Source organism: Mastacembelus armatus, chromosome 15 (assembly GCF_900324485.2).
Source record: "Mastacembelus armatus chromosome 15, fMasArm1.2, whole genome shotgun sequence".
In the NCBI taxonomy this organism is placed as follows: Eukaryota; Metazoa; Chordata; class Actinopteri; order Synbranchiformes; family Mastacembelidae; genus Mastacembelus; species Mastacembelus armatus.
The window spans coordinates 4,789,861-4,803,749 of NC_046647.1; the positions used below are offsets into that span (position 1 = coordinate 4,789,861).

A 13,889-nucleotide genomic window follows, 5' to 3' on the forward strand; every position below is an offset into this window, starting at 1 on the left:
AACATCATGATTTTACACAGAATACTGACTATTAAACCTGTGATGACACCATAATAGAGGCATTTGAACCTGTAATTGATTAACTCTAACAGACAAGTGCACTTTAGCAAAATTTACCATTAATACCAATTATCCTATTTTATGGGTGTTGAGATAAAATTAAGGTGTTTGAGAACCTAAAAAAGAGACTAAAACCACCATTGCTGAGGACTCATACACTTATGAAGCCAGTGTAGTAAACAGAAAGCTGTCAGTAGTTATACCATCAGCAGTGGATCATTTCAGCAGACTTCAACCCCTTCATCAAAATACTTTTAGCAACGCAGTATTGCTTACCAAGAGACATATACCAAGTACTTTCAACCTTAAAGGCAATCCAGTATTCAAATCCAACAGTAATTTTTCTGCCTGAGAGCTAAACAGAGGAAATGAATGATATGAGTGGTAAGAATAAAGATAAACAGATACTCCAAACATTTTTCCACACTAAGTCCTTTACTACCTCCAGTCATAATATGTGTGGTGCCAATAAAAGGCCTGAAAATGGCAAGTAGAAGCAGTAAAAAACCATCACATTCACCATGTTACAGTAAATAAGAACTCTGGAGTCACCTGTTTTACAATAATTTGAGACCACTCTGTTTGAAAAAGCCACGATCTTCTTCCACACAGTCTTTTATTTGTAAATAATAAAAATGAACTCTTGAATATAAAACATACACATCAGTAGAGCCACATCTGTTATACAAACAAGAACTTTTGCAGTGAATACTTCATCTTTCATCTAGAATGGTGGTTTGGGAGTGGGGAGCCATGGGCTGTAAACAATCAGTATTCCTGGAGTAATACTGACAAAGGAAAGGGCAGTCGACCACACGCCAAGGATTTTAACAGAAACATCTGCAAAATATGTCTGGAAAACCAGGTTTCTCATTGGCTTTAGAAGTCCAGTCCAAACCAATAGTACTAAACATGGCAAAGGGGATTTAAGGAGAAGAACGTAAACTTTGTTTCAACTTGTTCTGCTTTGTTTTTTTCTGCAACTGGGACAAAAATAAAGGCATATAGCGCCTTCTTGTGGCTCTGCGCCGCTCAGCAGCTCGAGCACATGGTTTCCCCTTAACAGGACCAGGAATGTTTGTGTGTCAGTGATGTTTTATCTGTTCATAACTTAAGTTCAATCTGCTCATCCTGATTTGTATGTACAAGGTGTGTGTGCCAGTGTGTTTGTGTTGTGACGGGTGTACAGTCAAATACACTCTTTTTATATTCATATAGCTATAATCTTTATAACTTCTGTCAAACTCATAATGATACTTCATATACATTTAGCTGTTATACACACATTCTCTATCTTGGTCTCTAGCCCCGACTGTCTTAAACTACAGTTTAGACACCTACATCCTCAGATACACCAGGGGCTCAAGTATGCTCAGTACTACAGAACAGCACTGTTGTTGAACGGGTTCAAAGAAAAACTGAAACAGAATTTTTTTTCCCGAAGACTTCCTAACATGGATATTTAGATCCAGAGTGGTAGGCCTTGCCTGGGCTGAGTTGACCCTCCCCCTGTTGGTCTGCTCCTGTTAGGGGACAGAGATGGCTTGGCTTTTCTCGGTTTGTTTTCATATTCAGTACGAGCAAACTGTACAAGAACATGCAACATACAAGCTGGCCTAAAAGTATGTGGAACTAACACACACAGTCTAGTCTTTTTTTTCTCTTTTTGTTTTTTGAGAATTGTTTGTTAATTTGTCTCATCCTCGATTTTACAAAAAAACAGAGAGAAAATTGAAAAAAAAAAAAATGAAAAAACCAAAACGAACAGAACAAAATAAATGTGCATGCAGCGTGGCTTCCCGGCGTCATGCTGCTCCCTCTTACAGGGGGAGTTTGAGGGGTTGGGAAGAAAATTTGGGTGTGGAGGTGAGGGTCGTGTGAAGGCTGTCCAGGCGATTGTGTCCTGACCTTTATCGTTGGCCTTTGCCACAATGTCACTTGAAAACCAAACTTACACGTACACTGAGGGAGTCTGCACCTTCCGGTACCATTCTGAACTCTGGGCAAAAGAAAGACACAACAAATGATTTCAAATAAAAAACAAAGCAAATTGTTAATTCGGCCTCCATTTTCTTTCCTCTTTGTTTAGACAAAGAGCAAAACCTTTTTGTCTTTGTCCAAAGAAAGGAGTCAAGCTTTTCTTGTGCTTGCGTTTGTATCTCACAACAAAACTAAAGCCTGATACATACTCCACTAGAAGTGAGAAATTTGTTCGTTTTCTCAAGGTGACGAGAACGAACGTTGTTCTTGTTCTTGTTCTCGCCAGGACATTTCATACTTCACGAGAAACTCAACTGCTGAACTCCTGAGAGGTCCCTCCCACTGCAGCTTATGTCAGTGCGCTAAGCATTGTGGGAATCTGACAGAAACTACACTACACCAGATAAGATATTGGACATCACCATGTTTTATGACAGACGCTCTCCTTTGTACACAGTGTAACCTCTTCCATGAATTATTAGCCATTTGTGTGTCTTTATATGCCTTACAAGATGTGTTATAAAGATTTTCATACTTCCTCACTGCCTCTGCCAGCTGTTCCTCAAAACAATCCATTGCTATGACAACCACCAGCTGAAAAAGCGGGAGTGACATTTCTGCTTTCTGCATTAACCACGCCCACTTCAAATTTCTGACCAATCATACAATAGCTGTCAGACACCACCGGAGAAAAAAGTTCTGCCCAGATGATGTGTCGAGAACCAGCTGCGAGAACTCCCAGACCAGGGCTGCGAGGGAAAAAAATGACGTCATTCTTTTCTCACAGCCCTGGGAGAGAACAAATTTCTTCTTGCAGAGTATGTACAGGCCTTAAGAATGTGCACGTGCTTGTGCAGGCTCCCTTCACCTAAAAACGTTACCAAACCGGGCCAAACCACTAATCCTTGAGCTCTACAATGACACTGTTACCATGGTAACAGCACAGCTGCATTAGCTTGCTATTTAACTGCCACATACTGTTTACCCCAGGGGTGTCCAAACCATGTTCCTCAAGGGCCACTGTCCTGCTTGTTTTCCAACTTGCCAATTAATTTTGTCCCATCCCCCTTCCACCCTTAGCTATCGACTGGCTGAACACACCTGATCCAGGGAATCAGCAGTGGTCAGAACAGGGATAGATGGAAAACAACAGGACAGTGGCCCTCAAGGACCAGAGTCGGACACCCCTGGTTTACCCCACTCATCCCTACTTTGGCTGAGCGTTAAGCTCTGTTCTGATTGGCTCGAGGGCCAATGGGTGGAGGACTCCACTTTGATCGGGTGCTCTGATAGGGGCTGCACAAGAAAGTAACGGCAAAAAAAAAACAAAAAACACAGTAGAGAAAAGTGAAGAATGTGGGACAGAAACCTCTGCAGCTGCAGCTTAGAGGAAAAAACAAACAAAGCAACGCTTTGCAAACAAAAAGGTGTTAGGTGGAGGAAGAGAGAAGGTGTGAGACATGATTGTCAGACTCCAGCTAAGCTTTGATTGGCTAGTTCTGTCTCTCCCTCTCTCTTTTTCATTCCCTGTCTCTCTGTCTGGCTTTTCATTGGTTGATAGAGGGCTTCTATTCTTGGGGCAGGTTCTCGCCCTCTGCTCAGTTGTGGTCCAGTAGCTGTGGTCCATTATTTTTTTATTTAAGGGATACTGGGGGTTTGTGGTTGCCATCCGGTCACTACGACCGAACGCCTGGAGGCGGTCCTGAGCTGTCCAAAGATGTCTGCGATGCCAGCCGCGTGAGCGGAGCTAATGTAGGGTCCACCAGTGACGATGGTGGAAACAGTTTGTACCAACCAATCACCGTGCTTGAGAGGTCCAGCTCCTCCAATAGGATCTGTGCTACACCCATGAAACATTTGTGGTCCAATCGTCCGTAGTCACCCCAGACTATCACCTAGAAGACAGAAAGGCACAGTGAGGTTAACACATAATGGCAGCCATGGTATTCAGGTTTCAGAGCAGAGCTGATTTTAAGTGTTGGAGAGCAAATTGGAGTCAGATCTCAGGTATTTCAAGACAAGTCTAAAACAATTGTCAAGTGATTACAGATTAGTCCAAGCAAAGCCATTGAAGTCCAGGTTTGCTCTCCATGTATGAGGGCAGACCAAGTCAGGTCACAAGGTTACAGTTCAGTAAGGTCTTTCACACCTCAGAACACTGAGGCTGAAGCTGTGTTACACTATAATGTGGTCATTTTCTATTACACCCTGACCTAACAGCAATGAAAATGAGTACATCCACATTATTTATAGTCCTTTTCAGCACATTGTAAGGAAAAACTGGTCTGTTTGAGATTAAAAAGTTACCAGATATACCCCCTCACACATCCACAGAAACAACCAGGCACAAAAATCGTTACCTGAAGCACCTTGCCCTGGGGGCTCTCTTCAAAGAGCAGGTGCTGCTGGTAGAGTGGCTCCAGGGTCTTTCGTGCAATCTTGGTTTTCTTTTTGGCTTTACAAGTTCCATTATCCAGCAGGTACACCTTGACGTAGGGAGCTGGGGTGAAGGGGTGGGGTTAAGAGTGAGCAAAATGACAAAGAGAGGATTAATAGAAAGTTGAGAGCAGTTATAAAGCGAGATGGGGAGAGTGTGTGTGTGTGTGTGTGTGTGTGTGTGCGTGTGTGTGTATGTGTGTGTGTATTGGTGGGCTCATGTTGCATTATGGCTAAATCTGACTGCCACTTCGTCCGTTCAGATTTGAGTAAGCATGTGTCACCTGGGAGGGATTTGGAGCCTGGTTTGGGGGTAAGGCCTCGTGCCCTGATCACCTCCACCTCCAGCTGGCCTTTCTTATCCATCAAACCAATTTGGACGTCACCTGTATATACAAGAGCCACATAGAAACAGAAACTTCAAAACTGATTATATGATATTAAAGCTATAAGACACAGACTGAATAGATAAATCTACAGGAAAATAAAAAGAAGGTATTCTTCTATCTTTACATTTACTGTAACGAGAACCCTAATATTTCTAATTTCCTTTTTGTGTCACAAACAGAAATTATGTGTATAAAATGTGCAGTAAAGCTAAAGGAGGTGTCACTGACCCATGGCAGGTGTTGCCAATGTTTGCCGACCCACCAACTGACCGGGGCCTAAACCATCCAGGAAATCACTGAACTGGCTGTCGGCACCCAACCGCATCCCTGAGAAGATCAGACTGAGACACATGGACACAAGCCAAAATGATTCATTGCTCTCTCTAGAACATACCTCTGCCTAAACCAGCCATAACACAGGACAGTGTTATCAGTGAGAAATTAGACAGACATTATTAGAGTCACTATAGCTCTGCGCTGATGTGTGACCTGAAACATTAACTCAGGTCTGGAATTTGACTCCATCCCAGGCCACTCTGTAAATGCAACAGAGGGCTAAATCTATTTATTGGACATGTTTTAGATCTGGCCACTATGTTCAAAATGATCTAGATTATGAAATACAAATATTTGGCACTGACCAACAAGTAGCCTGTCTGAATACTGAGATTTTTACAGTGAGTGTGATGGTGCTTTCCCCATAGCCTGTGACGTAATCTAGTGCTACAAAGACTATAGTCTCATTAATAAAATCCCATTGATTAAATCAATAAAAGACCATCGACACAACATGCCTCCTGTGTTCACATTGCAGATATTTTTTAGTGTCTACATACTTCCCCTCAGAGCTGTAGCTGTTCATGCTGCCATCGGTAGACTCTCTGCTGGCCTGCCGGTTCATGGCCGACCCTCCCCGTGGATACTCCACTGCCATGCCTGTCTCTACGCTCCTCTGGATGCTGCTGCTGCCAGCCTTTCCCACCTTCTTACCTGTTGATGCCACTGTGGCAAACACAGAAAAGTGCTTTTAGACCATTGGTCATTGCATGTTAAACAAGGCTGTTATCAGTTACCATCTTATGTCTTACCTACTCAGAACCGACATTGGACATTTAGTTGTACAAAATAGAAAAGATTTTCTTAGAGGATGAGCTGAATCTTCTAATTTGTATAAATTCCATGGAGTGACTTTGACAAGCCTGATAACTATAAGCTTGAGATTTGTCACTATGCAGGTCAACGCATGCAAACTGTATAGTATAGTATAGTATAGTATAATATAGTACAATCTATGAAATTAAAGTAGTCACAGTTACAAGGGAAAGCAAGTATCGTCTAACAATAACACTACGAAGAAAATTTGTTTGGACTCAGCAAGGCTTCTTCTAGAACTGAGACAGCCTTTAAACATACTGGTGACAGGAGAGGGTGGTGTAAGGAAGCGTGCTGGAGACAGAGTTCAGGAAGGGCTGGAGGTGCAGGGAATCTTTACTTAATAAATCTGTTCATCAAGTTGCCCCTGTGGTTGTTCTTCCCGTGGTTTCTTGTCTGTCCTTATTGTACTGATTTATTTAGCCGGCATCAGTGTCCCTTAAACCTTCTAAAAGTATGTTTATTGATGAATGATCAAATAGCTCATGTATAATGAATACAAGTCTTTAATGTTCTTCCTCATGAATAATATCCTCTACTCATGATTATTACGGATCTAAAATGCACCTGTAAGTCCGTCTGAGCATCACCTGAAGTGGTAATTGTTAAAGTTTATCTTTCCTCCTGTCTTACAGTGTCTGACTGACTGCCTTCCAAACTGTCTGTCTAACTATTGCTTTACCTTTCTGTCTGTCCGCCGCCTTACCCGCCGCCTCTGCAATAACACACACAACAACAACAAAACCCATAAACAACAACAGCAACACTGGATACAGCGGTAAACCTAAACAAATATGTTAGTTTGTGACCTCACTGTTTTTTATCTGTATGAAGGTTTTTACTTACAGTGATTACACTGATGTTCTAAAACGATTACAGTATTTTAATGAAAATACACAAAACAACTTTCACTGAGGGTTGGTGTTGTTCTGTAGTTTTGGGTAGTATAAGAAAGTATTTGGTAAATACTACTTTCTTATTTTCATGTGTGCAATATTTATACATTATTGTTGATAGATAGATAGATAGATAGATAGATAGATAGATAGATAGATAGATAGATAGATAGATAGATTGAGATTAAGACAGAGTGATACTAGATTAAACTAGTTGATTAGTGTTTACAGATCTGCATTAGTGATTTATGACAATTCAATCTATACCAGTAAATGCATGTTGACTATGAGACTTGACAGTGGAGGGATAACAGAAGATTAGACGTGAAATGGACCTTTTACCACAATGTTTCTTTGCTTATTTCTGCTTGTGTTTTTTTTACTTAAAAGTGTGTGTTTGTGTGACGATTTCTCGGATTTAGTTAGTCTGCTCTCTGACCTGTCTGGCTGAGTTGCGAGGTACTTCGGCTGCGTCTGGATGGCAGGATGGCAACAACTCGTTGGCTCAGGCTTGATCGCCGCTTCTTGATCCCAGTCCCCAGGCTCCCCAGCGCTGTGTCTGATTGGCTGCCATCGGCATGCTCCATGCCATAGATCTCACCACTCACACTGGTGCTCTTCATCATGTGGCGGCCCGTTGCACGCATGGCCCGGCTGATCATCATGATTTAAGAAAATCGATCACATGATGTCACCAATTTCACATGCTTTAATAATTAAGCTTCTGAAAACCAAATACTGAGCAATAATACATAAGTAAGTGAAGCTAGTGATTGTGTGTATGTGTGTGTATGTCTGTACCTGAAGCGTCCCCGAGGTCTCTCTGACTGAATGGACATGTAGCTGGTGCTACTGATGCGAGAGGCACTGCTGGTTCGAGAGATGGCTGACACGTCGCTGACATCACTGTCTGAGGACTTATGAGAAACGTTTTCACTGCTCCTTCTCTGATCTTTGTAGAGCTGGAGGAAACACACATCACCCAAATCATTCAATGGACGGTGTCGATATGACATAAGGAACCTACATCAACAACAAACGAAATATAACGTGAAGAGCCTTGTGGGTATTGTCAGTTTAACAATTTTGATGCAACCTTGCAGTTCTCCTCAACTCTGTTGAACATCTCTTGTTTTGGTTTTGCAACTGTGACTGTAATGTCTCAGTGCTCAGCCTGTTTTTCAATAGAAGCAGACAACTGTTCTCAGTGGGAAAAAACAAGATGTTTTAAATCTGAGGACAATCATCATTTAACAGTTTATTGTCAGTATTGTTAGTATTGTTAGTATAGCTGTCATTAGTTTTGAAGAATAATTCCATTCAGTATCCCTACATTATCAAAAATATGTATGAAAGACACATATTTTTAAATCTTCTTTAATTCATTCATTCATTAATCACATTCTGCCAGAAGAGGGAAACTGGAATGTATCACAAATCCAGTTTTGCCACAGTGCACATAAGAAAGTTCTGCTAATGGCATGCTTACACGTGAAAGGCTGAATAACTTAAGGATAAGTAGCCAGTATGGATTAAACACTGTTTTTGAGGGGTTAGATCCATTCTTGAATGACTGCCCAGTTGGAACTCGTTCATTTTATTGAGTGACCTTCCCCATTATTGTAACATAATTTATTACTTTCTTAGACAGTGAATGCAACTAGCTGCTATGCACTTCAGCAGTGTTACTGCTCACGCTTTCAGGCTGGAAACCTTATTGTCTGTCTCTTGATGAGTTTCTTTTTAAGTTGAACTGTTGCTACCAAGAGAAATGAATTCTTGTGGCCCACCTCCCGTTTGTTCTTCAGCGCTCTGTCCACATCCTGTTGGCTGGAGGTGGCAGCAGCTGGCACCCGGTTGGAATGAACCCTCATCCGGAGCTGGCGAACACGCTCCTCTGCTACAAGGGCTACACACAGACACACACATATCAGTCAGCAAAACAGCATCAGTCACTAATCTTGGAGAAGACATGTCTCTCATGTCATGTCTCTTTCTTCATGTTAAAGTATGATTCATTTTACACACACACATCCATAACACATTAACATATATTATACCTTGTTCTACGGTGCTGCTTTTGGGGGGAAGCTGTGGAAGCTGCCTCACTTTGCGTGCTGATGAGGACACCACCGAAGAGGAAAGAGATGCACCACCTTGGAGGTGGACCCTAACACAAAATAATATGAAGCAAAGCAGACAAAAGAGAAGTAAAACAGTGGGAGGGGGAAGATGAGAGAGGATTGAAACAAAGAAAAGATGAAGAATGAACAAAAACAAGAAAAAGACAGAAGAAAAGAATTGGAATACCAAGGGAGAAAATAAAATTAAAACCAATTTGTTTGTGATACAGGGTGTAAAACGCAGCATCAGCCATTCACTATTTTCACATTTGTTGAGTTTACTGTATTGTATTATTTTGACCTTATACAGTAAGTAGCTGAAATCCATCTGAATTAGCACTAGGCCTGTCTATCACAGCATACCCCTTGCCTTAATGAACAGAATCTAATATAGATAGGTATAAAGTCATGTGAATCAAAGAAGAGCAAAATCAACATATTCACAAAGTAAAAGCAAGGTGAAGCTTGTTTGGGCTTTGACAGTGAGGGACCCTATTGCTAAAGACAGTAGCAAATCAATGTTTAAACAGTGAAAGGACACATGTAGAAAGTGAAAGTCCTTTAGCACCAATCCCACAATTACTGCAGACATTCATTCATTCAATCTAATCCATTCTTACCAATGACCTGGGAACAGAGGTTATTCATAATATTTATTCTTTTTTACTGTGTAATTTGCATGCATTGGCACACCGCTCCACTTATATCCCTGCATTTTCTTAAATAAACTATTTTAATTTTGACTCATATTTGAAGCATGATGGATATCAGTGTTTTCATGGATATCACATCTGATGTTCTGTTGTAAAACACTTCCATAGCTGCCATTGTACTGGCCATTATTGGGTAAGAGAATAAAATAACTGCTAAACTAAATTGCTTATGCTGTAATCAACAAATAATAAAACTGTTTGCTTAATCAATACTGAGATATGCAAACCTTGTATATGAAATATGTCTATGCAGAACTTACATCTGACAACTCACACGTCCATTCAGAAAGCACAAAATGACCACACAGGTCCTCACAACACAGTATAGAAAATACACAAACACAGGATAGCAGCAGTATCAGAAGCTCTGTTGTGACAAGACAGGTCAAGGGAACATACACAAAGTGACAAAAGCATGTTGAAGCGAGAGAGCAGCCCTGTTATGTTCCTCTCCACCAAAAGGAAAGGAAAGTCTGTGGGTTAGAGAAGGAGCTGCCCATTCAAAGAGAACCCCCTTACCAAAGGGTTGCAGTAGGCCCTTTATAACTGTGGAGTTTCTTAATATAGGGTTTGATTTGGGTACACACAAACACACACACAACAATGCAAACTGTGTGACTGTGTGCATTGTTGTGTGTGTGTTTGCCATACAAACCCAAAGCCAAGCAACACAGTGTGTGAGCAGCAGCATGCAGAAAACAAGAAAGGGAAGAAAGATTTGGTTGAGGAAAGTCACAGAGGGAACAACAAGGGATAAAAGAAAAAACAAAGTCATCTAAAAATGTAAAATGAAAGTTTAACCAACAGCAGACATTAATGTTCCAACTGTACAGTACATGCTGCCTAATATAAAAAGGATATTAAAAGCCAATTTCTCAGAAAAACATACTTGGCAACATATTTGGCAAAGTCATTCTCTTGTATAATATAATTTTGAAGAGAGCTGGCACATCAAATACGCATCACACACAATCCTTTTGAAGCTTACAGTGGTCACATGAAAAATCAAGCTGAAAAGGTACAGATTCAACACAACCCCGCACAAATAAATGTGCATTCATGGGGTCTCTGATGAGGAAGAGGACAGTTCTACCTGTGAGCTACCTGTGCAAGACATTTGTTTTTAGGCTGATAATTTAAAGCTCTTCCCATCACTGTCCTCATACACTACAATTTATGTGTACACACAGGCTACTGAGCCTATGGCTACTGAGCCTTACCTGCCACTGTCAGAAAGCTTCGTGCCAAGACTCTGGCATGCAGGGGTTTCTAGGGTCCCAGGCTGCCTGGAGAATGGTGGATGGGCAGGGGAACCATACAGAAAAAATAGAAAATATATATATGGATGGATGGACAAATGAGAAGATGGATGAGATCATGATGGAGGATAAATAATTTAGACTTAAAAGAGTCTGGGTCTTTTGGGGAGGGGCTGTTATTGGCCTTATAAGTTTATGATCTGGAAAACAGGCATGCTCTGATGGATGTTATGATGATGATGTGAATGAGGGGTGTCATACACTCATGCTTAACCTGTAAATGCGCCTGCATGGGTGTGCACAGACGTATGTATGTGCGCACATAAGAGTGTGTACCTCTTTGTACCGAGGTAAATTAAAGTCTCTTGAGCTGGAAGTAGCATCCAAATTCTCGATTCATGGACAAAAAAATGATAAGGATGATAGATGCATCACACCCCATACAAACACACAAACACACACACATACACACACAAATTACAAATACCATGAATAAGTCATTGCTGGGAGAGACTTATCAAAGACTGGGAGGCAAAGGTGAGCACAAAGAAGCTGTAGATGCAAATTCCGAGAACAGAACGTACACTTGGAAAGACTGCAGGAAGCAAACGCAACAAGGCAGGATTTCACACCATTATCAGAAGAAACTACCATAAGTTCAAGAGAGCACGAATCAGGCACTAAAAACCATGAAGGAAGGAGGAAGAAAAGAAACAGGACAACACTATGACAACAACAACCACAACCATAGCCTGTCGTAAAAAACTCAAGGCATCTAACTACGAACCAGGAAAACACCACCCACAAATTAAAAGCCAAACAAGCAACCCTTTACACAATGTGAGTGAGAAATAACAACACAAAGTACAACTTGCCTATGTATGTGGGAGACATTAAGACTATGACAAGTTGTACATTGCATATTACATTCACTCTCACTGTGTCCAGCTCAGTTATCACCACACACTTTACAATAGGGAGCTCAACTGCAAAAAGTGAAAAAAAAAATGTATGATTCTATCTTGTATTTGGTGAAATAAAGTGAATCCCTGTCTTTGCAACTGCGACTGGTTTCAAGAAGATTCAGAGCAAAGTTTGGAGCAGGTGCTTATCGTTTTGGAAAATAATCATTCACTTTCTTGCTGAGAGTTACAATATATACCACTGATATCTGTCCTTCAAATGTGAAGCATCAGACAAAAGACATTAGTATAACATAGCATAAAGGCTTGAGTTAGGGGGGGCACAGCTAACCCGGCTTTGTTTCAGGGAACAACATTTCCCTACCACCACCTCTAAAGCTCATTAACATGTTATATCTTTTACCTCAGTTTTTACTTCCTATTTTAAGTGTTCACGCTGAGCTGTCTCCTTCTATAGCTTTACATTTTACTGAAAAATATGACAGATGTACGGTTCTTCTTATCTAACTCTCTGCAGGAAAAGTGAATAAGTGGATTCCCCAATAAACTGAACATTTCTTTAAAGGCATCAACCATCTTTCTGCTGGAATAAGGATGGTTTTGTTTGATACAAGATAAAGCCATGCACTACATCATCAGAATAGGGAAAGCTGAAAAAGTTGAGGTTGCAAACTCATTACTAGCTACAGGTAAATCAGTGCTCTTCGGAAAGATTGTTAGGTGCAAATTAAAAAATAGAGCTTGACATCTGCCTCAACCCAATAAGAGGCGACTCAACCGAAAGGACTTCAGTCAAGAGAGTATGGCCCTTACTCATACTCATTTACTCATAAATTGCTCAAACCACTATTACCAAAAGTAGTCAAAAATGCCTTTCTACATTTGCTACAATTCCACAAAAGACTTCAGGGTAATGGCATCACATTTTAAGGCATAAGTCAAGCTCTAGGAGGAAGTGGTTGAGGTCCACAAAAGGGTACCTGTCATCTTCAGGGGAAGCATGTTGAATAAGAATCCTGGGACTTGCTGGACGTCTCCGAGGCAGGGAATGTGACAAAGCTTTTCTATGTGTACACATATAAAACATATCACCCATATGACCAGAATTGCAAGCCATTACAAAATCAGAAAGCCATGCTATTCCATTTTTAGGTGTGCAAAGCTGCCAAAGTCTCATTGTGCCTTCAATGGATGCAGGTATTTTGTTGGCCACTGTGGAACAAGCTGTAAACACAAGACTGATATATCACCACCTTATTATGTTAAGGTAGCAAACTTATTGGGAAACAATGATTTATTTCCACATCCAGCCAACATAAAATCCCTTTTTGTGTTTTCTTTTCAAGTTGGAAACACTCAACAATACAGTCACATAATTGTAGATTTGTTGCCAGAACAAAATGCCAACAATAAAGCTACACAGGACATCCAGGATGAAGATACCCACTGTTCCTCATCTTTTACAGTGTAGTCACACTATAGAGCTATTACTTCATGAGTTGTACTGACAGGATGAATAACTACAGTGACCCACGACTCTTATAATATATGATGTCAGCATTGTATTAAGACTTACTCAAAAAAATTGCAACCTGTCCTTCAAGGTATTCTAATAACCCTGTGGATAATGATTGACCAAATAATGCTGTCACCAGAAATCAGAAGCAGGCCTGTTGATATCTCATACCTCAGTCTCAATAAAGATTTTTGTGACAGTGGAAATGGTTATGTTTGTTTTAAGGAGTGAAGCTGACATAGGTGTCTAAAAACTCTGGTGTGCTGGGGCCTGGACTGTGTGAAGCTGTGGAATAAAGTGTGTTTTATGTTTCATCTACACTACTCAGGGCATTTGGTAACACATGTAACTGCTGCACAAATTCTGTGATAAGGTGACAATTACGCTCCCAAGTGCTCATAGTATTACAGGATGGAAAACACTATATGATCAAACTATTCTA

The 13,889-nt window shown here is 40.8% G+C and overlaps 1 protein-coding gene across 2 annotated transcripts in view; it reads right to left on the reverse strand.

Moving 5' to 3' along the window:
- Nucleotides 1-659: 659 nt before the first annotated feature.
- The window catches only part of rims1a (regulating synaptic membrane exocytosis 1a), a 93,317-nt gene continuing 80,087 nt past the window's right edge, over nt 660-13,889 (reverse strand). The window contains exons 21-32 of one of the 2 annotated variants that reach the window (XM_026310024.1): nt 12,912-12,995; nt 10,970-11,035; nt 8,974-9,083; nt 8,704-8,822; nt 7,715-7,875; nt 7,353-7,567; nt 6,700-6,732; nt 5,702-5,867; nt 5,094-5,206; nt 4,761-4,862; nt 4,401-4,540; nt 660-3,935 (exon numbers count right to left, since the gene is read on the reverse strand). In XM_026310024.1, coding sequence (XP_026165809.1) covers nt 3,717-3,935; nt 4,401-4,540; nt 4,761-4,862; nt 5,094-5,206; nt 5,702-5,867; nt 6,700-6,732; nt 7,353-7,567; nt 7,715-7,875; nt 8,704-8,822; nt 8,974-9,083; nt 10,970-11,035; nt 12,912-12,995 — 1,528 coding nt within the window. In that variant the 3' untranslated portion in view covers nt 660-3,716. Of the gene's footprint in view, nt 3,936-4,400; nt 4,541-4,760; nt 4,863-5,093; nt 5,207-5,701; nt 5,868-6,699; nt 6,733-7,352; nt 7,568-7,714; nt 7,876-8,703; nt 8,823-8,973; nt 9,084-10,969; nt 11,036-12,911; nt 12,996-13,889 lie in introns of those variants that run through there. The other variant, XM_026310023.1, reaches the window with a different exon arrangement.